At 45.8% G+C, this 27,174-nt stretch overlaps 1 protein-coding gene across 4 annotated transcripts in view; it reads right to left on the bottom strand.

Annotated features, from left to right (window-relative positions):
• LOC108232068 (nuclear receptor coactivator 3) overlaps positions 1–27,174 on the bottom strand; it is a 62,856-nt gene that overhangs the window by 5,863 nt on the left and 29,819 nt on the right. Inside the window, exons 2-18 of one of the 4 annotated variants that reach the window (XM_017409621.3) lie at positions 22,926–23,025; positions 15,274–15,381; positions 12,938–13,098; positions 11,361–11,461; positions 11,104–11,278; positions 8,535–8,717; positions 7,251–7,337; positions 6,986–7,126; positions 5,576–5,723; positions 4,873–5,408; positions 3,725–4,788; positions 3,494–3,626; positions 2,650–2,808; positions 2,222–2,449; positions 1,466–1,571; positions 1,202–1,373; positions 550–876 (exon numbers count right to left, since the gene is read on the bottom strand). In XM_017409621.3, coding sequence (XP_017265110.1) covers positions 550–876; positions 1,202–1,373; positions 1,466–1,571; positions 2,222–2,449; positions 2,650–2,808; positions 3,494–3,626; positions 3,725–4,788; positions 4,873–5,408; positions 5,576–5,723; positions 6,986–7,126; positions 7,251–7,337; positions 8,535–8,717; positions 11,104–11,278; positions 11,361–11,461; positions 12,938–13,098; positions 15,274–15,362 — 3,810 coding nt within the window. In that variant the 5' untranslated portion in view covers positions 15,363–15,381; positions 22,926–23,025. Of the gene's footprint in view, positions 1–549; positions 877–1,201; positions 1,374–1,465; positions 1,572–2,221; positions 2,450–2,649; positions 2,809–3,493; positions 3,627–3,724; positions 4,789–4,872; positions 5,409–5,575; positions 5,724–6,985; positions 7,127–7,250; positions 7,338–8,534; positions 8,718–11,103; positions 11,279–11,360; positions 11,462–12,937; positions 13,099–15,273; positions 15,385–22,925; positions 23,026–27,174 lie in introns of all 4 variants that reach the window. The other 3 variants (XM_017409622.3, XM_025004467.2, XM_017409623.3) reach the window with 3 other exon arrangements.

A 27,174-nucleotide genomic window follows, 5' to 3' on the forward strand; every position in this document is an offset into this window, starting at 1 on the left:
AATTAAACGAAATAAACATTTGAAATATATGAGTTTGTATGTAATGTATGAATATAATATACAAGTTTCACTTTTTAAATGGAATTACTGAAATCAATCTACTTTTTCATGATATTCTAATTTTATGACCAGCACCTGTATGTCCAATTGTAGATTAATAATAATAATAAAAAAAGAAAAATTAAAGCAGCTTTTGTTAGTGCTGCATATATTTAAATGACAAAAATATTTTTTTAACCAGTGCACACACACTCACAGCACCCTCCTACTGAAACATGTTCCTACAGCTATACTTACATACAAATAATCAACAAAGGATCAAATCCTTTTAACATTTCACTACATTTTGCCACTAGAGTCTCCAATATTTGCTTTTATTTCAGTAGAATTTCCCACGCAGGAAAATGCAGTATGATGTATGATATAACACAACGCGCTTTATTGTCACCTCAGGAGAAATTTGTTCTGGACTTAGTGCCCAATTATTCCATTTTTGGGACAGAATGGCTCATTTTTATGGAAAGCAATGCTTGTATCCTGTGTTCATACCTGTTGTCCCTGCAGCCTCTGCTGCAGCTGCAGCCTCATGGGCTTGTTGGCGCTCATCATCCTGGGTCTCATCATGTTGGCCCGCGGATGACTCATGCCCCCCATTCCACCCATGCCAGGGAAGTTACCCCCTTGGCCTATTGGTGACAGCATGGGCCCAAACCCCCCCTGTTGGCCCTGACCCTGCATGGGGTTTCCCCCGTAGCCAGACTGCATGGGCATGGCGGGGGGTCCGGGGTAGCCCTGACCGTACAGAGGTTTTTGGTCGAGCAGCATGGACGGGTCCTGTCCTGGGAAGTGCTCCAGCTGCTGCTCCGCTCCCTGGGTCTGCAGCAGACAGGACAAGAGGACAAAAAAAAAGAAAGAAGAAGTTTGTCAAACTTCTTGGTTTAATTGATTCGTTTCCATCTGGTTGGCTTTGTAATTGTCTTTTTCTAAGCAGCCCAGACGGACCCCTCTCGGCTCATCTATCTCACTTCAGAGAGAGGACAGACTGAACACATGTCTGAAATATCAAATACAGAGATAAATCTAACGCTCGCCTGTGAATCACAAGGGGCTAAGTAACACCCCCCCCCCCCTTTTTTCTTTAGATACCTCTAGATGTACACACAGGTGGGTGTGTCTGATTGGGTTTTTCGGGCGTTCTCACCTGGCTGACGAGGTCTGGGATGCCGAGAGCTCGGTCTATCTCCTCCAAAGCGATGCCATCTGCATTATTCAGCAGCGAATCCAGCTGGTCCAGAAGGGCCCGCTCATCACTCTGACCCTCACTGCTGGTGGGGGCCACCAGAAGATCATCCAAAGGGTTGCCAAACTGCCGCCTACAACACACACACACACACACGCCCAAAAGGATTTAGATCATGTCGGCTAATAACAAGTGAAAGACATCTATAATAAACATTGTGCTGACCTGTTGCCCTCGATGCTCATCATGTTGTCGAGCCAGGAGGGGGACTGGCTGGGCTGACCCTGCTGGCTGAAGGGGCTCATGCCCATCCCAACATCGGCAGAACCTCCTAAACCATCAGCAACAAAAAGGTTTATTTCATAAATGAGAACAAACCGTAACCTTCTCAGTTTTCCAATCATTGCATTTAAATGTTATCTTAGAATGTAAAAAAAAACAACACTTTTTTTTTTGTAAGCCAAACCTGTAGTGACGTCATTTTATTAAACAAGTTTCTGACTGAAACAGGCTGTTTGACATCTTCAAATGTTTCAGCATATGGGATTCTAAGAGGATCAACAACACAGATTAATCATGTCTTCTTCAAGCAGAAGACACTCCTGTCAATTAATGATGAGTATCTATCGAGTATCTTCGCCATCGTTGATGTCATTCAGGATATCAGCACTTCTCGTGCTGCGTCACAGTATCAGTGGTGATAAATGTCTATTGATAACCTATAACAACAGGCAGGTGGTGAGTGTTTCATGAAGATAAGAAAAAGAGAAGAAAAGGTATCAGAACTACATTATAATCAAAAACAAAACAGTCGACAGAGGTAGAGAGGCAGCTCAAGGATGCACTAAGTCTGAGTGCAGAGCCTTAAAGCACCAAACACACAGATGCAAACCAGAGAGCCTGTTTTCACTTGGCTCTCTGGTGCTTCTGCGTTCCATTCACAAACACAATTAACACGTGACAGCTGTCCGAGCGGCGTACCCATATCCATGAGCTGCTGCTGCAGCATGGACCTGCTGCCTGGTACGCTGTTGGAGCGGCTGACCATGGGTCCTGACATCATCTTCCCACTGTTGTACTCCATGCCCGAGCGCATCATGGACGGGTGTCCCGCCGAACCCATGGGGCTGGCGCTAGAGCGGGGCTTGCCCCAGTCTCCAGAACCCCCCATGGGAGACCTCTGGGGAACCATGCCTCTATTCACTGGTCCTGGTATTACAGAAAAAAATACAAACCAAAACACACGTGCATGTGTCAGAACGTGTACCTAATAAGTTAGGTTTTATGTCAGCATCATGTCTGTGATCATTTACATTCATGAGTGAAAGAGTGAAGAACTGAAACTGGGGTGAGCAGACCCTAAAACAGTGAGGAGAGGGGAGGTAGAGAACTGAGCCAATTAAACGCACCCATGTTTCCCGGGCAGCCGTCTGAGCCGCCCATCAGGTTCTCCTGTTTGACGAGCGCCGGGCGCCGACCTGCTCCTCCGGGCCCACCAGGAGGCTTCCCGTCCATGGACATGGTCCTCTGGAAGGGCCCTCGACCTCCTGGACCCATCACTGGACTCGCTAAACAAAAGAAAGATTAAAAAATAAAATAAAATAAAAAATTAGGATGTTTTAATTTTCTGTTTTACACCAAATAAATATAAAAGTCATTACTACATATATATATATATATATATATATATATATATATATATACACACAGATGTAAGGTTCCAATTTTAACTTTGTGGTGGCTTCCTTCTCAGTCATCCAGGACCGAGTATATCCAATAAATAAATTAAAAAAACAACAACTGGACTTCAGATCACCTCCCGTCGGGGAGCTTCCTCAATTCAAAACACAGAATTTGGTTTTGTGTCATCATATTCAGTGGAGCCTAGGTGCACTTTTGAACACCTTATAACAGAAAATGTTGCATCCTATTAAAGGGTTTTAAAAATTTAATCAGTATTTTTCCAGTGAGACTGAAAAATATCAGAATGCAGTGTTATATATTTCTTTCTTTCTTTCTTTTTTGACTGTTTTGTCTGCGGATCAGATAGATGTCCTAAGAAATTTAAAAAGACACTTAAGGAAAACGGTTTAATCCTTGCGCTCGCTTTAGGAGAGAAAAAAAGCATAACTTGATGGTACCAGAGGCAGCTTGTGTGCCATTTTATTTTGATATCATTCATGATATCGTTACAACACCCGTCCTGAGTGCAGCTCTCACTTCTTATAGTCATTTCGTCTTCGAACCACTTACCCTGCAGGCCGTCATCAAGGCACCCGAGTGGTTTGTTCCCTGTGTCGTTGGGCCCCGCAACTCCAGCTTGATCAGAGTAGAAATCAGAGCTCGAACCCCTGAGGTCTCCCAGGATAGACTCCAGGTTGTGCAACTAAACATTAAAACAACAGATTGTTAGTTACATAAAAGTCCGAAGCTAAAGGTCAGGTAAAGAAAACAATACAGTTGTAGTTTAGGATCAAGTCTTACATCATCAGGTGGTTCCGACTTGATCTTGCTCTCAGGATGTTCGGGTGCAGGGCCCCCCGCGGCTCCTGGAGGTCCACTCCCCTCCAAATCTTCGAGTTTGGGTTTGACATCCACCGGCTCTTTGGAATCATCCTTGTTGAGGAGGTAATGGAGGAGGGCGTGGGTCTTCTCCTTCTTGGGGCTATGCTGCTCCTGTTTGAGGTCTGCGATCAACCCGGGGCCCGACCCGGCCCCCGAGCCTCCCGGTCCGCCCTCACTGCCCTCCTGGCCCCCTTGCGACACCTTTCCCGTCGCCTCAGCAGTGATCTTAGCCACTTCGTCCGGAGTATTTCCGTTCTGAAGAAGTTTGTGGAGGATCTTGTGCTTCTCCTGCAGCGAGCCGGTGTAGTGAGCCGATGCGGACGCGCTGCCTTGGCCTGCCGCCTGTCCTGAACCACCACTGGCTGACGATGAGGAGGACACCCCCGTGGACGAGGGGCTGGTCATGCCCCCCGTGGCGTCCTTGTTGTCTGATGCTGCAGGAGCACTGCTGCCGTTTGGTGGTGGTGGTACAGGGGGGCCTGTTGGACCACTTCCGCCCATTCCCAGCTCCTCAGTGGGAGAAGTCAGCAACTGCAACAACTTCTTATGTCCCTTACTGTCCGGGACCCTCCGGGGGGGGTCGGAGCTCGCCACCCCAGCCTCGTTGCTTCCCTCTCCGCCCTCTTTAGTTGCGGTAGCTGCCTGACTGTCGGGTCCGTCTCCAGAACTCTCAGCCGGAGGGTGCTGATGATGGTGGTGATGGTGCACTGGGAGGTGATGGTCACCGGGTCCAGGCCCTAAGCCTCCGGCTGGACTTTTGGAGCCATCTTGGCCTGGTTTGGCCTGCTGATTGGAGGACGAGGACGAGTGGATGCTGGGAGAGCTGTCCGGTTTGTGGGCTGGTGAGGGGGATGTGAGGGTGGAGGGGAGCGAGCTCCCTACTCCTTCGCTGATGGCTTGTAGCGCATTAAGAGAGCTGCTGGAGAAGGTACAGGTGCTGCCCCCTCCCCCGCTGCCGATGCCACTCATAGGCGAGTGGATTCCTGGATGAAAGAGAAACTCACGATAGCACCAGAAAATCATAAAACAAAGTTGTGATTTTGAACTACTGGATTAGTCTGCCTTACCTCCTGGGGAGAATTGGTTGGCGCCCATTTTGGGGCTACCTCGGTTCCGGGGGGACATCAGGAGTCCCTGCTGGGGGCCGCCCATTCTGGGGCTTCCCGATGGGCTGTTCATGCCACTGAGGCCAAACCCGCCGCTGCTCTGAAACGGGGGCTGCTGTGGATGCTGCTGCATGCCTTGGCCCTGATGATTCATGGGCCCCATCTGGCTCATCTGATTCATGTGTCCCACCTGATTCATCTGGCCCATCTGATTCATCTGCATCATGCGACCGCCCATGCCTCCACCGCTGCCGCCGCCTCCACCTCCTCCTCCTCCACCGTTCCCTCCGTACATGGAGCCACCTCCCATTGGACCCATGTGACCCATGTGTCCTTGCTCATTCATGCCAAAGCCCCTGTTCATGCCGCCCATGCCGCCCATCCCCATTCCTCCACCTGCGTTCACATTCATCTGGTTGGTCCCGCCCATCCCTTGTTGTCGCATAGTGTTGGACATCATGCTGCCACCGGGAGCTGAGCGGTAACCGTTGGGTTCCCTGAGTGGAAAGAAAAGAAAAAAAAGCACAAAGCTTGAGAAAACACAACAGTAGCTCATCTGCCTTGATGGATTTGCCACAAGTACCTTCTAAAATACAAATGAATACAGGAAGCGACAGATATTTTTCTGGGTTTGAATATTGGCAGTACAGCGTTCAGTTCTGACCTCTGCAGCAGGTGAGTTGAGATGAAACCTTGCGGCTCGTTGCTCATGGGGTGTCGGTACAGTTTGCTCTTGGTCTGGGCTGTGACAGGAGTGCCGTCGGACAGGGAGAAGCGGTACAGGGGCGTCTCGGCGTGGCCCTGGAGAAAGGCTGCACAGGAAGAGCACAGTGTTTTTGTTTTGCTTTTTTTCCCCCTACAACTTTAAAAGCATGCCGCCACTTATCAAGACAAAAACAAAGTGCGTAAACTAGATGTGAGCGAGTCGTTGGTAAAACCTTTACACGCAAATCCCATCACACATGATTGTTAACACCAGCTGCTCTTTGAGGAAGGCAGCAGCCAAAACGGTTCACTCGAGACGGCGCAGCTCGAACCAAAGTAGAAAACGATTATCCAGGTGGAAACACTCGAGATCAGAAAGACCGGATAAAAGGAGGCCTTGAGTCCGTTCACATAACTTTAGGCACAATAAACAGAGATGGAAGAAAAGATAAAGAAGAAGAGGAAGCAGGGAAGAGCAGGAAAATAAGTGTCAGTCAAAATTCCTGCCACTCGTCCGAGGGATATCAGCGGGGCACGATGCACGAAGTGACTGTACATGGATAGACCTCGGACACGAACCCTGAACCTGTCTGCAACTTTTAAATCCCTGGTTTCAAAAACACAGCACGGCAGCTCCCGTAAAACAGCTCCTGCTGGCTCCAACGCCCAACAATGACACTCGGGCTACCAATATAACATGTCTATGGCGCAGCCAGACGGAGCCACAAACCAGAGACATTTAACAGCGGTCGAGTTATTTATTTATTTTTTTTAAGATCATATTGTGCATGTATTTTAAAGCACTTTCACAAAACAGTTCCACAAAAAGAGCCACAAAGAGCAGCCTGTCTTTAAGCTGAGCCTTTTTTGTGCTAAAATTGAAAGCAAGGTTTGATTTTTTTTCCAGCAAAAATGGCCTATTTTTGAAAGAAGAGTGTGGTTTACACCTGGAAGTGGTACGTTTCGGACTTCATTGTGCATGCATCGATTCAAGAAATGAATTTTAGGGAGACGGCGAATCCTAAAGTGACTTCCAATGCTGTAGCGCTCTGACATTCTTATTTATAAGATCGATATTTAAGTACTAATGCATGAGGTGCTTTCATGTATTTACACAGCAGGTCTCGCTGAGATCAATAAGCCCTGTGCTAACAGACAGGAAGTAATGACAAACGATAAAGAAATAACTAAAATGAATTGTTCTCGGCTATAATTAGAGCATATTAAGATACACAACAGACGACACAGTTAATTCAGCGCTGATTTATCTTCTTCCATTCGCCTTCAAACCATTCGCTGTGGGTTTAACTCAGATCAAATCATCAGTAATTGCTGACTCCAGCTGTGTGGGTTTTCAGGCGCGACCCACCCTCATGGTAGTGGCGTTTGTGCGAGAAGGGCTGCCCGTCGCTGTGCTGCAGGAACATCTGGATGCAACGCCTCAACAAGTCCTCCCAGCCCGGACGCATCGACGCTCGCAGGGACGTCTGGTCGATCTGAATCAGTTTACCTGCCGGGGGGAGGACAGACGGCGGGACGGAGGGAGGGAGGGAGGAAACAGGACGACGCAAAGAGGCGTGAGTCAAACCCAGTCGGGGACACGGAGTCATCGACGTGCGTGTTCGGCTCCTCACCTGAGAGCTCGTGGCGGGTGTTGAAGCTCTCCGTTCTCTCCATAGCTGTGACTCGACGGGCCACACAGATCATACATGACTGAAGGTCTGCAAAAACAAAAAATATTTCATATTCCTCAAACCTTAAGGCCTATTGTTTTTATTCACTTCACTGGAAAAAGTCATAAAAAAGCTTCCAAGAGGAAAACACTTTTTGTTTTTTATGAATTTAATGTGAGCTCACAGAGTGTCAGATGGCTTTCATCAACACAAAAAGACATTCCTGTCTCTTAAAATCTTAAAACAAACAAACACTTGTTGCATGTGATGGCTCACTTTTCTCTGTTGCCATTTTCCAAAGATTATACACACTTTTTATCGTCCGCCACCAAAAAAGATGGGGTGATCATCTAATTACCTGTGTGTGTGTGTGTGTGTGTGTGCACTGTTTGTCTCTCATGAATGGAAGGATTTGAATGAAACTCATAGAAAGTAGTACTTGGATGTACATTTAAACCTAAATAACTTTTGGGAGTCAGCCCAGTTCAAGATGGATGCCACAGCTAATCAGCAAACACAAAAAGGGCTAAAACTCAGTTAATCTTACAAATAATTTTATAATAATTACCAAGTTCAAATACTTTTTTGTAAGTCAATAAAATGATATCCAAAGATTAATTTTCCTGCTGACTTTGATACTAGTCGGTGTGTGTGGGACTCATTCTGACAAGAGCAACAAAAACTAAACAACAGGGTAGAAAAGAGCATCCATCAAAGAGAATTTTAAAAACCAGTATTGTATCGTATGTCACGGTACGAGGGTGAGTGAGTTAAAGCAACGAACACCGCTTTTCCAACCAGGTCATTTACAGAGAACATCTCGATAATTTCAATTTTTCTGCAATAAAAGGTCAAACCTGATTAAACTGGTCTACCTGTGGCGCGGGGCTGCCGCTAAGTGAAACATTTTGTTGCACTATTAAGACTATTAACACACTTTGTTTTGCGATGTTATTAGCATCGATGCGCCGGAGTGAAACGCACGTTCCAACTTTCAGAAACCTGCTGCAGGCATCAAATTCAAAAGGGAGGAATACATTTTAATTCATGAAAAAATGTCATTTTTAGATAATTTCTAATAAAGCAAAGGGCAAAGTATGAAGTATTTTGTTTGTTTTGTACGCAGGCTACCAGTGTTTATAAGTATAGCTTTATGATTTGTTTAATTTTCATCCAACACGTGAAATATTAAACACACGTTTCAGTGTTGGGGCCTTCGTGTGAACGTCACCGGCTCCCGCTTACCTTCTCCTTCTTCAATCATGGCCTTGGGCTGAGTGAGCGCAAAACACTGCATGGTCTCGTATCGCGGTCCTCCTGGCCCCTCCTCCATGGGGCCGTGGGCGTGGCCAAACTTGACCAGCATCCGGCAAGTGAAGGTGTGACTCTTCTGCCGGGCTGCCTCGTTTCCCCACGACACGCCATTTACTGGAACGAGAGGCGCACAGACAAAGAGAGAGCGTTAGCCACACATGGGAGAAAAGAGGAATGAAAAGCGGACCGCCTGTAATTAAATCTCACCAGTGGCCCACACCCAATCCCTACATACACAGAGCTACAAACAAACAAACAAACAACCAACCAAGAAAAAGAAAAGCACCGCAGCATGTATTGTCTCTGGAAAATTGAGAAGCTAAAGCCTCTCCCGCTGTCTGGATCTCTGGCTAAATGGACCATGGGATTAATGTAGCCTAGGTGTCGATTTCCAATATTTCTCCCTCTCGGTCTGCTCTGCAGTGGGCAGAGGCCGGGACTCTCAGCCATCTATTCTCATTTAGATCCCGACTACTCATCACAGCACACACACACACACACATACACACACACACATGCACACAGCTTCAGACGGGGTCACCTTCGCAGAGAAAGAGAAAGGGGAGGCAAACTTCAGAGAGACATCCAACTGTTCGCCAAGGTCTGTGTGAAGCCTTATCGGGGCTTTGAGGTTTCCATCTGGCAGGAGCAGGGAGGACGGCGGGAAATGTTTGTAGCGGGACGGGAGGTGAGTGGGTGACGTTTAGAGGCGATTTAACAAAAAGCTGGATTACTCTCTGTCGCGGCAAAAAAACAAAAGACACAGCGAACGCAAACAGCGGATAGGTGAGAAACACAACAGTGAACAACTGCAGCACCCTTTTCTTGGGTTCCTTCTGTGTGTGTGTGTGTTGGTTTAACTGTAACCGGTATGGTCAGCGGTCATCCCACAGGAATGTGCAGCGAGAGCACATTTCATTCACGGGCCCGAAAAGATAATGAAGGGGAAGAGCAGCGGAGCGAGACCCAACGAGGGGCAGGGGAGTGTGTGTGTGTGTGTGTGCGTGTGGGGGGAGAGCGCACGAGGAAGCGGCTTGAGGAACAGACGACCACAATATTCGTCCTCGCAGGCAGCGGCATTAAGAATGAATGAGGGCGAGGGGACGTGAGGCGGGAGACGCACCGGGGGGAGCAGATAAAAAGGAATGTTACGTAAAGGAAAAGAGGGGCGAAGGAACGACGGCGCACGCGGGGGGGGAACAACTGAGAGGACGTGTCAATGAGTCATCTGCTGATTACGTTCTTCAAACAGCGGATTCAGTCGAGCACAAATATCCATAATTAAAGACTTAGCGTTCCTTGAAGGAGAGCGTATCACCCACCACTTTTCACTCGCTTTAGACTAAACAGCTCTAATATTGAGAAATCCTGAAAATAATCTTAAATCTGACGGCGTGCGATATTGTGCCATCTATTAGCGCTCGGAGTATGAGTTGTGAATGGCCCTCAGCTACTACCACATCAGATTTTAACTCAATATCTGTAAAACTGACTGAATCACAGCCATTGTTGTGTTTGCTAAAGCTGATTATCTGTGGCAGCCATCTTAAATTGGACCGACTCCAAAAGTTAATCAGTTGTAGGTGTACAGCCAGTGTTTGCGCTCTGAGAGAGTCATTAAACTCCGTCCAGTGGTTCACAAGATATTTTGCTAACAGACGAACAGGCTTGCCTCCAACAGCTAATGCGTTAATTCCAATGCGAGTATGACTCTCGGCTACTACCACGCCACATTCCAGTTCAACTTCTGTAAAACTGACGAGAGTTAGGGTCAGTTTTGTGTTTTTCACGTCAGCTGGCCGCGGCGTCCATTTTGAATCGACTTGAGTCCAAAAAGCTAGTTGACTGTGGATGCACATCCGATAGTTACTTTTAGAGTTGCATTAAAGTTTGTCCACTATTTCATGAGAGACGTTTGCTAACAAACGGACAAACAAACACATCCACCTGCCTCTCGATGTAAATATTTCACAGGCTTGGACACTCGCGCTGCGCCCTAACAATGTCGCACAAACACAGTGTTGAGTAATAAGCACGTTTACTCGAGTAGTTGAGCACAAATCAGATTGACAAATAAAACTGCATTAAGCAGAAGGAAAGTGTGGAGGTGCATTATTCAGCAGGACGCAGTTCGCAGATGGGATGAGAATAGAGCCCGGGCCTGTTTTACACTGTCTGGACCACTGAGTGTGACTGACAGCTGCGCTCCGCTCTGCCTGCTTAGTGCAGAGTGGGTGTGTGCTCCTGCGCACATGTGTGTGTGTGTGTGTTTTGACAGGTGTGTGTGTGCTTTAATGCACATGAGCAGGCCTCCCAGGAGCTCCTCATTACGGGGAGAACCGGGGTGGAGGAGTGTGAATACGCAAGTGAGCGAGTCTGAGGCGGTGTAACCTCTCCAAGTTTGGTTTTGGAGGAAGATGCCGAGCACTGATATGTGAAGGTGTGTGTGTGTGTGTGTGTGTGTGTGTGTGTGTGTGGGTGTGTGTGGGTGTTTGCTCACTGTTGGACTTGGGCAGGTTCTTGTGGAACTCCTCCCTGTCGTCCTCGTGAAGGATGTTGTACACGCTGGTGTTGATGAGCTCCTCCTGCTTGTACTGCAGGTACTGCGTCACGTTGTCCGACACGAACACGATGCTGCCCTCCCGGTTCACCACGAACAGGAAGCCGTCCAGAGCCTGGAAGAACAGCGGTGGCGGGGAGGCCGTCACGCAATGAAAACACCAGGGAAATGTCTTCAAGCGGGGGGAGGGTACTCACTTGCAGCAGAAGTGGCCCCAGGTGGTCCTTGTCGATGACGCCCTGACCGGTCGAGGACACGTCGGACTTCTGAACGTCGTCATCGTTGGACGAAGCTTTTCCTGTGGGAGAGAAAAAAGAGGAAATCTGTTAAGACAACAAAACAAACAAACTCTAATAGCAAAAAGAGGAAACACAAGGTGAGAGCCACCATACCTGAAATGAAACTTGAGCAAATTTGCTGCTCTGCCTGCGCCAGCAGGGGGCAGCGTTTCTCAAGCTTCACATTTGTTTGGCCAGAGAAAGAAGGAAAGAAAGAATGAGGGTAGGAAGGGGAGGTGGGGGGAGGAGGGGTGTTAAAACTTCAGGTGAGGAGGGAGACGGTCGGTTTCCCGTCAGGAGGAGTGGAAGGCTGGGTGCATGTGGAGCAGGTAGCTGCTGTCCCCATGCTTTATATTCAGTGTCAGACTGTGAGGGATTGTCTGGTAGGCTGGGGCTGAGAGAGAAAGGATGGTGGAGAGTGTGTGTCTGTGTGTGTGTGTGTTTGGGGGGGGGGTGCAGGAGAAGCTCTGGAAGCTGTAATGGTGCAGGGGCAGAAGCTGAGGCACCTGAATTAATGGAGGGGCTGGGGCTGAGAGAGGAAAAGGCATCCAGGAGGAAAAGAAGAAGAAGAGGGGGAAGGAAGAAAGATCCAGGGCTGAGACAGAAGGACGTGGAAAACAAATAGTGGTCGGGTTGTTGTATAAATGAGGGATTTGGTCAGAGAGAAAGAGCCAGGGGCTGCTCGACTACAGGAATTATTCCGTCTGATTAGCTCCCAAGGGGCGCGGATACCCACACAAAGAAAAACAAAAAGGACGCTACTGAGAACATTCAGTGAAGTTGGGTAAAGACTGAAAGATGAGGAGAGAGAGGAAACGAGAGACTGAGAGACATTTAATATCTTAAGATGCTGCGAGTAAAATCTCTGCGTGCAGCAGGTACAGAGGAGACGAACGATGGAGAAGACAGGGAAACATGCAGACTGGCAAGTGAGAGCGGCTGAAAGCTAGAGGAGGAGAGGAAGAGCAGGTAGAGAGCGGGAGACGAGTCTAAACGCCTGTGTCATTTCTGTCTTCACTTCCTGTAACTATGGCAACCTGTCAGCAGCCAGTCAGGGCCAGCCGTAGCCTCTTCCCCTTCCTGTTGAGGTTGAAGACACTGACTGAGACACCACGGGCTCCCTCTACGTTCTGCTAAAAGTTCACCGTTAGTGGAAACCCCCCCCATCAAATCCAAGCGTCTCAGCCTGCAGGATTTATTTTTCTGCAGGAACAATCCCCAGCGTAAAAGAAAAAGAATTGCGACAACAGCAGGTGTAATAGAGCTAATAATTTGGCAGCGTGGAGGTGAATGTGACTACCTGCAAACGTTCAATTAAGCATCAGCCGGCGAGGCCCGCACGCAGCTGTGCACGATCACACGCCGACGGGTGGGAACGCCTGGCCAGCGTTCCCACCCAAAAAACGTCCAGGCCGTGAAATGTGTGGGAGACGAGCGTCTGACTCGGGCCTTTCGGCGGCTCGTTTTCGTGATTTGGGACGGCGGCGTCCACTCACCCTGCTCCTTGATCTGGCGGATCTGGCGCACGGTCTCCTTGAGGATGGCACATTTGTCTGGTTTGACGTTGAAGCTGTCGATGTCGCTGAGGTTGGCCGAGATCAGCTCTGCCAGCTCCTCGATGTATTTGCTCTCCTGCTCCCGACGCTTCCTCTCACACCTGTGGGAGAAACGGCGTACGACGATTAGAACTAATCGGTCTGAAAACAACACTGGGTGACTTCCAGGTACAATGACGTTCAAAAGTTTGGTCACAATTCGTGCCGGAGTTACAAACGTTACAGATTTATCACCTGAAAAGCAGCAGGTGATGTGGATTCCTTTAAGGACTGCTAGGCCTTTAATTCTTTTAATATTTCCAGCGAAAGGGACTTTATTTTCATTCCTTGCAGTTTCAATCATAAAAAAGGGACAAAAGAAAAGATTTGGGCATTCAAAAGAACCAGTCTTTGTACTTTGACAACTACTTAACTTTCAATTCACCTTTGAGGAATTTTAAGCCTTTCTTACTGTGCAAAGTTTCTTTAAATTCTTAGGATGAGTGCGCAGCCTCCGCTTAGGTTTGATTTTAAAATGACCTGTTCAGAAGCAAGACAGAGCATGGCAGACCCTCGGCTCGCACCACTTAAAGTTATCCACATTTGCTTTTAAAGCTACACAATGTATTTATTCTTACCTATAGTATGGAAAAAATGTGTCATTTTTAAAATGGTTTCATTCAGTCGGTCAGCTATTAACACGAACATTTTGATCAGGCTGACCAATATTTTGGGTGCCACAGTAAATGAAACATGCATTTCTGAGTTTATCGAGCTAAAACCAATCGGCAGGAAAATCAGAGGTCTTTATTGTAGTTGGAGAACAGGGGTTCCAAGGAGGGCTGCAGCTTAAAGCTTGTTCTGATGGTGGAAACTGGAATTAAGTATGCACAAGTATTATTATTATGATTATTATTATTATTACTCAGTTTTATTTTTGGCTGTTTTCACCTCCTGCAGCTTTGAAAAAACCAAAGAATCCATGCAAATTGTTCATTAAAATGTGCGACTCGATCAAGAATAGTTTGCTCTGACTTTTAGCAGCAGTACATCATACAACGTGGACAAAATCTGGAAAAAAACCCCACAGAAAAACAGAAATTTTCCCACTAAGAACAATGAGAAAACGAGTGAGTAAACCCAGCCCCCTTTGGAGTAAGTAACAAATAAAAACGTCATTTAAAGTTGGACTTTACATGACTGAAGTGGCTTTTTTGATCTCTTTAATGGTTTTGACACAATCGCAGTTTATCTTTTATGACTTTCGGAGCTTTTACCACAGAGTGTCAAACCGAGTTGATATCACGCTAAGTTTAGAGCTGTCTAAACTTTCCAAACGCTTCTTACTTCCACAACTTTTGTAGCACATGTACGAATTACCCATCAAGTCACGGGCGTTTCTGTCTTCCTTCACCGACTGTGTCATGTACGGTGCAGAGAGCAAACACGAGTTTTCTTAAACTTGAGTTACACTTTAGCTCATTTCTTGTCTTCAAAACTGGAAGTGAAGGGTCTGTTTAAGTTGTCATACTTTTTACATAAAACACTGTAGAAACCTAAAAATAAAAAATAGAAACCATGAATGACCATCACAGTCTTCTGCTGCTCACACTTTGACAATTTAAAGACACAACTTATTGTTTTTGCACAGCAACTGTTTGATTGAGGTTTACTTTTTACTGTGCATCTGTCTGTCTCTCATTGAGGGTGCAGTCATGGAGTGATAGACACCAGAGTGTGGTTGCCACGGTGACTGTAATGAGCCAGTGGCAGCGGCTTTAACATTTGTTTTGACCTTGGTTCTTTTTACTCATCACGTACAGGTTTATGCATCAAAATGTGGGCACTTTTTGTGATTACAAAGTCGATGTTAGAATTTTGGGCTGCAGCGGCGTTGGCGCCCTTCAAAACGTTTTTCAGAAACTTTGTAGTCTTTGCTTTTGTCTTCAGACAGAAACTTTCAAGAAAGATCGTCAAGTGGAGGCTGGCAGAACAAGCAATGATTAAAAGGCGTGAAGAAGAAGCCTCTGTGTGCTCAGATTTTAATAATGATTATCTTCCAATCCCATCCTAGGATTTAGGATTTTTAATTTTTTTTTTTATCTGAAACAACTAAATTTAGTCCAGAATCAGCATTTTTTTTTTTTGCCATCGATTTATAATTCTTACTCATCACATCAGTCTAATAGCAGCACAGCCCTGGCTGGAGAAAACCACTGACCCACTAGCCCACTTTTCCTGCATGCCCCCTCCCCTCCCTCACCCCCCTCACCCTCTCAGCTCACTCGCTCACTCACCCCAGACCAGGCGTGTCGCAAGTGGAGAGCTTGCGTTTCCGGTTCTCTGAGCCCAGAGGCTCCATGGAGTTCTCCCCCAGTCCGCTCATCGTGAACACATATCAGTACCTGCTGGGAAGAAGCACACACACACACACACACAGGTGTAAATGAGGCAGAAAGTGAGAGGGATTATTTAGTCTCTCTTAGTGTTTTTAGCTGGTTTTATTCGGCTAATTAAGAAGGTAGAAGACACTCATCCTCTTGATCTCAGCTAAAATAACTAAAACAGAAGCAGGCTGGAAAGCAGCACACAGAAGGGTGAAATATGCTTATATCATGCAAATCGTATTCTCCTGGCAGCCACTGACGAACATAAACATGTCTCATCAGCCTGCTCTTCCTCTTATTGGGAGAACAGAAGCATGTGAGGTTGTGCTTGTGTCTGTGTGTGTGTGAGGACCTGTGCATGCATGAGTTCATCAGCTCATTTGGTCCACACATATACATCGGATTAGCAGTGTCTCTGATGATAAGCCACGGTGCACGGCTAACCCGGTTAGACAGGCGTCTCTCTCTCTCTCTGTGTCCCATAATGCATCACACTTCGTCTCCAGGAAGTGAGCTGATGCAGGTTGTGGGGGTAAGAGAGGCAGATGAGATGAAAGGAGGAGAACGGGGGGGAATGGGTGGAGAAGGAATGGAAGATATCGGCGAGGGACAGGGAGGAAGGGCTGGAGAAGCCGGCGCTGTGAAGCGAGCGCTGATTGGTCACTTGCTTTGCCACAGTGACAGCAGCCGACACTGGGGAAAGGTAGGAGGGAGGGAGGAAAGTACATCAGCGAAGCATGGTGGGAGACGGAGGATGGAGGGAGGAAATGCGGAGGGAAGGAATGGAAAAAAAAAACCAACAACAACAACAAAAAAAAGAAAACGGTAATCGGAGCGAAAAGAGGCGGAGGCAGAGGGAGGGAGCGAGCTGAGAGAAAGAGATAAAGGCATGTCACAGAAAAGATGGGAGGAACAGGTGAGAGGAGGAGGTGTAATGCTCAGACCGGCTGGAGTGAGTTTTGGATGCACGTGTGGTTCACAGAGTGGGCTGAATGCCTCAGTACCCCTCTTAACCTTCACAGCCAGAGCAGCTTTTTCATTCCATTGATTACATGGTTATCCTCTGACCAGAGCGCTGCCTCTGCCGCATAACAAATCAGGCCAGCGGCAGGGGAGAGATGCCAGTCTGTTATTTATCCACAATCATCTCAGGCTCCTGTGTGTGGCATGAGACGACTTCATGAAACCAACTGACTGGAGTTCATTTTGTTAGTTTGTGTGTGTTCGGACAAGGAACGCTCGTCAGTCTTACCAGGCTGAAACAGGTGATAAACACCCCGTCTTACTGAGGCCGAATCAATATGAGAGCTGCTCCATGCGTGCTGTCAAGACTGGGTAATCTAACAGTGCCTTCTCTTGCCAGGCAACAACAGGGAATACTCATGTATCTTCTTCTAAAAAGCACAAGATACTGTGAAAGTGCTGCTCCGTCCCTCCCTCTTTGAGTTGCTTTCAAATTTCTGCTTTAATCTCTCCCTGGAGTCCCTCCCATCAGACAGTCTGTCTGCCTTTGTCTGCCTACCTACATCTCCTATCTCCCCCGTTTGCCTCCCCGCGTGCCCGTCTACCTGCCTCCCAGTCTGCTGCTCTTCGTTAGACAAAGCCCCCGCTCGCTGCTGTCTGATGAAACCCGCCACGAGGGAGACGAGACGCAGAGGAGGCGAGAAAGCGGTGAGGGGGAGGCGGAGGCACGAAGTCGGGAGGACTCAGAACTCAAAGAGCCAAAGCGAAGTGTTTGAGTGAAACTCCGTCTTCGCTCCGACACCAATCGGGACCGCCCGCCCGCCCGCTCGCGAGCCCGTTTGACTATTGACGGAATTCTCAAAGGGGGAGCCGCTCTAATTGCAGAGTGAATGAGGCTGCCCCGGAGAATGGTTGATTAGGAGGCTGCTGAATGCCCCAGGGAAATGGGTCACCTCCAGCCTGGCGCGGGCCGCCCGCTTTTTTCCGGCACAGGGAGAAAGTCAATTACACGCTGCAGGCAGCGGGGCCTGGTGGCAGAGAGGCGGCGGGGCCGTGCTGGGTACAATAAAGCAGTGGGAGGGCAGCGGGAATGAGATACGCACTGAGGGAAATGGGACGAGAGGGTGAGAGCACCAAGACGAAGAAGAGAGATGAGCTAAAGGACACCGACTCAGAAAAGAGAGCGAGAGGCTCTGGACATGAGGAGGACCGTGAGGTGCAAGTTTGTTGCGCATCTAAACATTAAATACAAATTAAATCAGCAGTGATCCTTCCACCCAGGATAGAGGTGTTGGTGATGGAAAAATCACATGATGCTGGTGCAACTTCAGTCCTCTGGTTGGTTTATTACTGCTTCATATCCGGTGCCATGCCAGAATAACTGCACAGAAAGTGATAGTTCGGATCTTTTGGAGCGAGGTTCTTTGAAAATCAGCGTCCAACCTGCTGTAGATAGCTCTCAGTTTGAAGAAACAGTTTAATTCTGGCCAGACTGACAAGCTAATGGCTTGTCTGAGCAGGACCAAGGCCAAAACAAATTGCTGCCAAAAATATCATGAAAGCTTTTTTTTTTAATACATCTTTAGATCAGTGTCAATTTTGCATGAAATGGTTGTTTACAAAAATGTATATGGTTACTTTCAGACGCAAGCAGATGCAGCAACAAGTAGCTGTAGCACTTGTGATGCAGCCCAGGGCTGCAATTATGCTCTTTAGCAAAAAGAGCACATTTCTGCTTATATAAAACATAAATAATAATGTTAAACCAATAGTAATGTAAAGGTTCATGAAAATGAGCATTCACCTGAACCACTATTTAATTTTTGAGATTTTAGCTGTTTTAAGACTAATAGTCATTCGCAACACATATTCCAGACGCTGCACATTGTGTGTGACATCATTGCTTTAAGCTTTAATGACACTCTCAGCAAGGAATCATTAGGTATACAACTGATGTACAGATACTGAGCACATTTTAGGAGGTACTCCAATATCGCATGAGCTCGCGCACAGAGTCATTTACAGGGTTTGACCAAAACAGCTACAATTCCGTCATTTCTCATCATAAGCTTAGTTTCTTAGTGACAAGGAATTAAAAAGGTAATTGTTTACTACTTTTCCACAGGAAAAGATCCAAACTATCCCTTTAATGCATCAGATTATGTAATGTCAAGTCTGCTCAGGTGGTTTGACGGCTCCAGGAGCCTTCGTACGCCACTTTAAAACTTTGTCCACAGACAATCCAAGCAAGCCCGTCCTTCAGTGTGGCTGTTGTTTTCTGATGCGACTAAATAGTTGATTTTTAGGCACCTTTCCACAAACTCAGGAGCACATCAAGCAGAACAGCATAGAAATTCAAAAGAAATGAAAAATGAGTGTAAATTAGGGGGGCAAAAGAAGGGGAATATTTGTGACATAAAAGCCAGAAAGCGTATTTCTTCTGCATGACACAGTTTCATCGTAACTCTGATGGTTTAACCTTAAACCAAATCAAATTTGAGTGGTAATGAGAAGGTGTTAATCTGAGTGGTTTAGAGCTGTATTTCAGGTAAATATAAAAATATGAACCGATAAGAGCAGCTTTGAGATCCATTCAGCTGTTCAGGTGAGGGAAGCAGCTCTGAACTCTGCCTGACCTGGCTCGTCACCCTGATCTTGACCCGGGTGATTTCACGGGGTCACCGCCTTCCCGCCGACCCACATATATTTTCTGGGTCATTAGAGGAGCGCGACAGGAGGATCGCTTGGGTCACCGCTGCTGTGTCACCGCCAGGTCTGAAGCTAAGCTCTTGAGCTCCGATACAGAACCCGAGCCTTCCAGTGACCCGTTCCCCCCCGGAGTTCAGCAGAACCACAGAGCTTACAGCTTCATGGTAAAACCAGAGGAAACGGCTCAGCTCATAAACTGAAAAGTCAACAGCACAGTTTTAGTTAAACACACAAGGCTGATCCACAGATGTGACACGGTGACAAGAAAGAGGTCAAATTCACAAATAAATACCCGTCTAATCTTAGAACTGGTCTCTTTTTCGCTCTTTCATGACTAGAAGGGTTTAATTTCCTGCATCCAGTCGTGTTAAATAAAGTTTGGTATCTTTTAAATACTCTCAACAAAGATGGCAACAAATCAGAAGACCCCCCTTCATATAGAAGAAGTTTGTCTCCCAGCTGAACACAGACCAGTTCGAACATAAAGAGTTTCATAACTTTGACCCAAAGATTGACAGAATGGTTCACAAACAACTAGTGATCTTTAGATTTTCACCTCCAGTTTGTAAGCAAGTCTGCAAAAAATATACAGCAATAGGGTGAATGTTATTTTTTTTTCTGTTTTAAAATGTAAATTTCATCCCTGGAGATTATAGATGGGCTGTGACTTTGTAATATTTGAAGTCTAAATTCGAAGAATTAATGCAGCCACCAGGACCGTCCTTTTCTTTGTATTTATTTATTTATTTTTTTCAAATCAGCACCTGGGAGTGACACACCACGTTGTTTCTTGGTGGTGCTTTTCCGGACGGGGTGCTTTTTGTCGACACAACACCTACAGCTCCACCCTGCTCTCAAAAAAAACAAAAAAAACATAAAAACAACAAACAACCTAGTGTGTCACAGCATCTGTTTCTGTCATCATAGTTTATTTTGAAAGGATTATAAAGTAGAAAACTGTAGTCGCGGGTGAGCTCAGCTTTACTGATATACTTATATACATCCACCTCTCCGGTGAAATCGAAGGAATATAAAGATCCCTGGCTCGCCGAATTAATCACCGCACACGTCTCAGTGCCCAAAACCTTTCGGGTTTTCAATTAATCGCCAACAAATTTGGAACGTGCTTTTGCTAAAAGTGTCTTTCCCGTCGTTTATGCCTTCTTCTCACGTGGATTAGGACCCCACTACGATCTCACACAACCTATTAGAACGGGGCTAGAACCTCCCCTTCAGTGGGAAGGATATTGTGTCGCTCACCAAGGTTTTCCCTGCCATTTTCCACCTCCCTGAGACGCTCTCTTGTACCCTCACCACACTGCATGCACCTGCCCTGGCACGGCTTTCCATGACCACATCAGGATGCAGCTACAAGTGTCACATCTGTGCTTGGCTGTTTCCATGACCCTGTCACAATCGCGGCCGACGTGGCCATTCCTGCTTCGAATTCGTAATCACCAAAGCAGTTTTGGTGCACACAGGTCTTATGTCATGGATTCACTGCCACCACGCACCGCACAGGACCCTGATATGCTACCGCTACGCTAACAAACTACCTCGCTGCAGACGTTTTGCGTATGCTCCAAACCACCGTGGACCTACCACATGTAACGGGTTGCCCACTGCACATGAAAAAAATACATTCTTTCTAATTTTTGCTCTGGTTTAATTCTAATAATGTGTGTTTCTGTGGTCCGATGACTCCAACACGATGAGCTGCGCATCACCTGCGACTTAAACTAACAAACTAACAAAACTATCAGCGAGCGCAATCAAAATGGATGTACAGCGGCTGCAAAACGAAAGCAAAAATGTGGTTCGGGAAGACAGAAAACCCAGCTGAGAGACGACACAACTCCCACAGCCGAGTGAGTCACACGGAAGAGTGGAGAGGGGGGCAGAATAATGCAACAAACAAGAACGCGGAGCGAAGAGTTTCTGGGGACAGACCATGAACGAACAGGAAAAAATGAGCAACAAACACCACCGTGATTCTTAGTCCGCGGTGTGCTTCATCTTAGACAGCGGGAAGATCGTTCCTGTCTAAACACTGTCATTAACATCTGGGGAATCCCCCGACTGATTTCAGTAAATGTTAAAGCTTCATCCAGAGTTCAGCTGAGAGAAATGTCAGAACGCTTTCTATAATTAGAAGGTGAAAAAAAAAGCCCATGTAAAACAGTTCGACTGTAGCGTCTCTCACTGAGATCAAAGATCAAAGGTGCTGGCGTGAACAAGTCTGAACAGCTCTTTATCCACTCTTTTATTGCAGGTGATGGAGGACGGTCTGGGCGAGCTGACGGGGACAACAAGGGCGGCGGGGGGCAGGGCGAGAGGGGAAAAGACAAAAGTTAAAGCAGCAAGCACGCTCAGGATGAGTGGCGCAAATAGTCGCGGTGTCACCTCTCTCGGCCTGCTGTTGTTTTATAAGCTCGGTCAGCTCACACCATGACACTACTGACGCTGCTTCAGGTAAACAAGTCGTACAAAACATAGCAAGTCTCCCCGTCTTAATACCAATTCTGACCCTAATTCAAGTGTTAAAACCTTAGTTCCGATCGTCTGAAATACAAAGGTCAACAATTAACATCTCTTTAAACAAACTCAGTTTACAGAAATGGTTCACTTTAGACTCGATTCACTTATTAGAGCCAAGATCTAAGTGGTTTGCTGTCACATTAAAATCCAATCTTAAAAACTGTATTTAGCTCGTTCATCTATTTCTATTTACCCACAGAAGAAGACAGAAGACACTTTTACAAAACAGTTCTACTAAAAGGCCGGACACACCAGTCCGTCTTTAAGCTGCTTCTGATCGTTCATAAATCAGTAATCGAGCTGAACACATCCCGCATAAATGTGAACTTTCACATATAACGTGAACTTTGCCGGACCGAAAGAGGCGTGGAGCAGAACTCAGCGGCGTTGATGAGGTTTATTGGGTGAACAATTAACTACATTGCCCAGAAGCCTTTGCTGCATCGATTACTAAGTTAAAGGAACTACTACTGTCAATAAAGTTGGTATAATCAAGATTAAAACTCGGCTGCCGCAAAAAAGCAAATCTGTTAAGTTTCCAAAAACTGTTATCAACTTTAGATTCCTGTCATTTACTTTTATAAAGTAGGAGTCATTTTAAAACATTTCTGACATTTAAGGTTCGGAAAGAGGAGAGTTCCATACCGAATACTACATTTATGTTATTACATTAGCTCAGTGTGGAAGGACCTCGCCTTTTCTCATCCTCTGTCTCACATTTCTCCTGTTTTCAGGACGGCCACAAACAGGTCCCCCCCTCCTCCCTCCTCCACTGACTTCACTCCTGCTGTCTGTGCAACGGCAGCATGTCTGCAGAACCATTTGTGTGAGAAGGCACATAAACGAAAGAGAAAGTGTGGTTTTGGTAAGGCCTGGGCACATCTATGTCTGTGTGTGTGTTGTTGTCACCTGCAGACACTGGGGGTGTGGGGGGTGGGGGGGGGTGTTAAGATTAATGCTGTTTTTCGGCTCCTGTGGCAGGTAGAGCATGAGGAATAATTTGATTTCTCCTCCCGTCTCCTTGGCGTCTTCCTGCTCCTCATTTTCTCTACTGTCTAAAAACACTCAACTCTTTTTGTTCCTCCTCCTCCTCTTACCACCATCTCTACCACTCTTTTTTGTTTTCCACCCCAGAAACTGTTTCACCTTCCAAGAATCAAACTTCAGAGCACAAGCAAAAAAAAACACACCTCCATAAAACATTTGCCTCAGAAAACCACACAGGGCTGTCTGCATTTTGGTGCTCGGGTCAGGAGGATGTTGCAAGACTGTGGCAACAACAAGAAACTGAGTCTGACAAACCTAAACCCAGCAGGCCGTTACCATGACAACCATACAGGATGTTAGCCCACCTTGTGACGGTGCCAAGATGACAGACGGTCAGATGCTCCCCCCCCCTCCACTCTCCCCTCACTCTCTGGGGGTGTGGTCCTGTGTGGGCTGATCGATTGTCTGTGGATGAAAACAAAAACAACGATAAAAAAAAAAAACATTCAGAAAAAGTTTTGATTAGGACCGTATTAATGACTTAATGAACAACAAGCAGCATCATTAATCAGCAGCCTGAAGACAGACGCGTGCAAAGGAAGTGGCATAACAAGAAGGAGGAACTGTGAGTGAGCCTGGCTATATGCTTTTGTCTTTGTTTTGTTGGTATGCGTGCAGAGCACCAAGGCCTTATTTTCATTTGCATTGGCGCTCAGACCCCTCCCACAACCAGACTAATCACACACACATACGAAACGTGACGCTGAGGCAGACGTTTTACAGGAAGCCGAGCCTCTGAAACCTAAAAGTGGTGGCAACGTGTGATCACGAATTCAGCCGGTGGCGCCGACTACCTCAGAGAGTCCACATGTTTCATCTGACTTAAGCGCTCCAGATGTAAACAAGCCGATTTAAAACTTCAATACTTTATTGGCAAACATTTCCCACGCTTGATGAACTCAGAGCAGGAGTACAAAAACAAACCATTTAGGCTAAATCATGGTGCTAATCCCAATAGCACATAACAGGCTAATTTGTGTCCATTTAGTTCCTGATAAGAAACAGTGTGTATGTGTGTGTGTGTGTGTGTGTGTGTGTATTTTGGCCAGGCTGAGTTGTTGTAGTAGATTAAGTGTTTTGTCTGAACAATTAGAAGTGATATTTCGTTGGGTGTTTCCATGACACACTGTCATTGATAAAACACACCAGAATCCTTCATGTTTATCTGTAATTGCATTTCAGTGTGTGTGTGTGTGTGTGTGTGTGTGTGTGTGTGTGTGTTTTTATATTATGATGGGGCCCAAAGCTTGACAGGAAACCAACCTGAGACGGGGCGTGAGGGGTTCCTGTACATGTGGGGTCCAAACTGCATTTCCTATAGGAACAATGTGATTTTTTTGAAGATTAAGGAGCAGTTTTAAGGATACAAGCAGATTTAGGTAATTGATATCGACCGCTAGGCGAAGCAGCAGTAATGGTTTTTCTTATGTCTAGGTGTGTGTATGCTCGTTTGTCTGTAGCGATACCAAAATATCTCAAGAATCCCTAAACAAATTTTAAAGAATGGACATCTAAGGGTGGACATCTACAACTGGTTAACGTTTAGAGTCAACCCCATTCAAGATGGCTGCCACAATAAGTGACCTTATTAAACACCAAAATGCCTATGACTCAACCTACTTGACATAAATTGAACTAAAATTTGGTGTGGCAGCAGATGAGAGTCATCCCAACACTAACTGATAACACGAGATCTGCTTTAAAAACTTTGCCATTTACTACTGAAGTCAACTGTGTCTGTTAGCAAAATATCTCACAGGGCAGATTTTAACAAAACTCCCAGAAAGTAAACATGTAGTGTACATTAAGAACTGGTTAACTTCTGGAGTCAACACAAATCAAGATGGCCACCACAACCAAATGACCTTAGGGAACACAAAAACGGCCATTACTTATCTCATCATCAGTTTTACAGATATTGAGCTAAAACTTGGTTTGTTAGTGGCTGAACATCATTGCCAACACATACTCCGAGCACTAAATGTTGAGCAGTACTTTGTAAAACTTTGCCATAAAACTCTTAGTGCCACCTGTGTCTGTTAAGCGAAATATCTAATGTCACTGCACATTAACGCAATTTACAAGGTGTGACCAAAACAGCTATAATCCCAGTCCTTCTAAGCACGAGATAATCTTAGTTAAAACCTTTGGCATGAAAGGGAGCGAGTGATGTGCATGCCTTCAAGAAATACTAGGCCTTGGATTAGGTTTAGACATTCACTTGTGATATTTAAGATGATGATAATGGGTAAGGGGCAAACTATCAATCGGGTGTCCACACAAATACTTATAGACAAAAGCGTGTGTGCAAGCAGGAGCGCTTTTGTTTTTCACTGAGCAAATGCTGAGAACGTCGTGTCGAGGGGGGGCACATTTACAACCAAACCTTTGAGTTCAGGTCGAATGTGTGTGTGTGCATGCGCTTGCATGTCCGATTCTGTGCCTGGAGTGGCTGCTTTGTGTGTGTTTATGTGTGCAAGTATGTTAGCACGTGCCTGACCGCTGGCTGCACCCATGATTGGGAGCAGATGGGGACTGTCGGGAGTGTGCACGGGCAGGAGGGAGGAAAAGGAGGGGGTGGGCGCTCCAGTTGAGGTGATGTATGGACTCTCGCACGCCAACAAAGACCCTCCTTCAATTTATGCGTTTCCTATTAATTGAGAGGGTCGAAAAATGGAGCCAGAGAATGATTGTTTAAGTGGGGTGAATTTATAGCTCATTTGTGACAAACTAACTGATTTATTTGTGTAGAAGTTGAGTGGGGAGGGGGGGGAGTTGTAACAAGCAGAAACAACAGAGCCTTCAGTGTGATTATTACAGTTCTCTGTGCTCACTTTGACACAGCCATGAAAGCCGGAGTGAATAAAATGGTAGTTAACGGCATGTGGCGCTGCTCATACTGGTGTAAAGCCTTGAATATAAAAGTGGCGTGAATGAGCTTAAGATTCGGAGTCAATGGAGAAATGTTAGGCTCGCAGTCACCAAGGCCTTCTTTCAGTCTGCGCCTCTTCATCTCCTTTCACTCAGTTACTCATCACCAGCGTGTTGAATAAACCCTCCGAACGGCACTGTATGAATGTTTGCATGCTTGTCTTTTGCCTGTGTATTGGAGCGACCGAATAAACATCCTCCACTCGTAAAAGCAACCTAAAGATGCAATAAAGCTGCATCTAGATAGCGGGTTTTATTGCAGGTGCTTACACAGAAGCTGTTTACTTCATCTATTTGAGCTCATTAGCAACAGAGAGGAGCTGATATTTACTGCAGAGAGCTTATCTCAGTGACATTTCTGCATTTCAAACCAGCACAAAAACATGAGGGACTGTCAGAGAGACGGATTGAACTCAGCGGTCAGTTTGTTGTGACTCTTGAGATTTCTTCCTCTTTTGCTCGATACGTGATACGGCCTAACGCTCATCTGATGAATCATTGTTTTTCAGCATTCCTAAATGTCATCTCTTACTGCCTTGAAACTTAAGACAGTAATTGTCAAATCTCTGTAGAAGCTGATGACAGAAACATGTCAAACATTATATTGCTGCATGTTCAGCATAGGAAAAGCTGAATGGACAATGCTAAAAGGGGAAACTCTGCAAATGCAAAACTTAAAATTTTTAAATGTGTCAAATCAACAAGTGTTTTCCTCTAATTTAGGAAATGTGCTTCAGTTAAGCACATAACAGACTGTAATTTGGACAGAGAAAAATTAACAGGGCAATTTAAACAAATAAAAAAAAGCAAAAAAGAAATTAAAAAGGCGTGGACAGCGCTCTGCACTAACACTGAAGCATATTTCCCGCAATAAAGAATAACGTTCACTTATTTAACTTTACTCCAAAAATAAAGCAGTGAAATCTCCCTCGGGTGGTAACTTTGTGACAACATTGGAGTTGCATGCAGAGGACTGACAGCCCTGATAAGATAAAAAAATTATGCAACCACACACGTGCCTGCATCCGTCACTACAGCTGAACCAAGATGAAGGCTGGAAAAGCTGCTACTTTCTGAGAAAGAAACGGGATCATCCTGCAAAGTCAATTACAGTCTGGCCTGTTTAAGCCCAACAACTCAGTGTGGACTTTTAAGAACATTTGAAGTGAATTATCATTTACTCTGATATGATATTTACCTGGCTAAATAGACCTTTTTTTAGGATCCTCTGAACTATGTTCAAGGGCTAGTAGGTAACGTTTGTGATGTTCATTTTTGTTTACAGTGAATGTCTTTAAATCCAGCTTTACAAACAGCCTGTCTGTCCTGAAATACAACTTACTTAATCAGGTCAAATCTCCAGAACTGTGTAGAACCCAAGTCTCGCTTGCATAGAAAGAGAGAAAAAAAAAAATCAAAGAAAAAATGTAGACAAAACTGCAATCAAAACAAACGCCACAAAAATTTAAGGCTAAATACCATTTTATTGAATTTGAATCTAGTTTCAAATCCTCTTACTGAATCATTTTCCTTTCCAATCCCTCATCCAATCTGATTTGGTCGAAACTTTGGCAATTAAGTCTAGCTGCTTGGCGCCAAAACTTAAACTAATCATGCTTTTAA

This window comes from Kryptolebias marmoratus, linkage group LG8 (assembly GCF_001649575.2).
Source record: "Kryptolebias marmoratus isolate JLee-2015 linkage group LG8, ASM164957v2, whole genome shotgun sequence".
Taxonomy (NCBI): domain Eukaryota; kingdom Metazoa; phylum Chordata; class Actinopteri; order Cyprinodontiformes; family Rivulidae; genus Kryptolebias; species Kryptolebias marmoratus.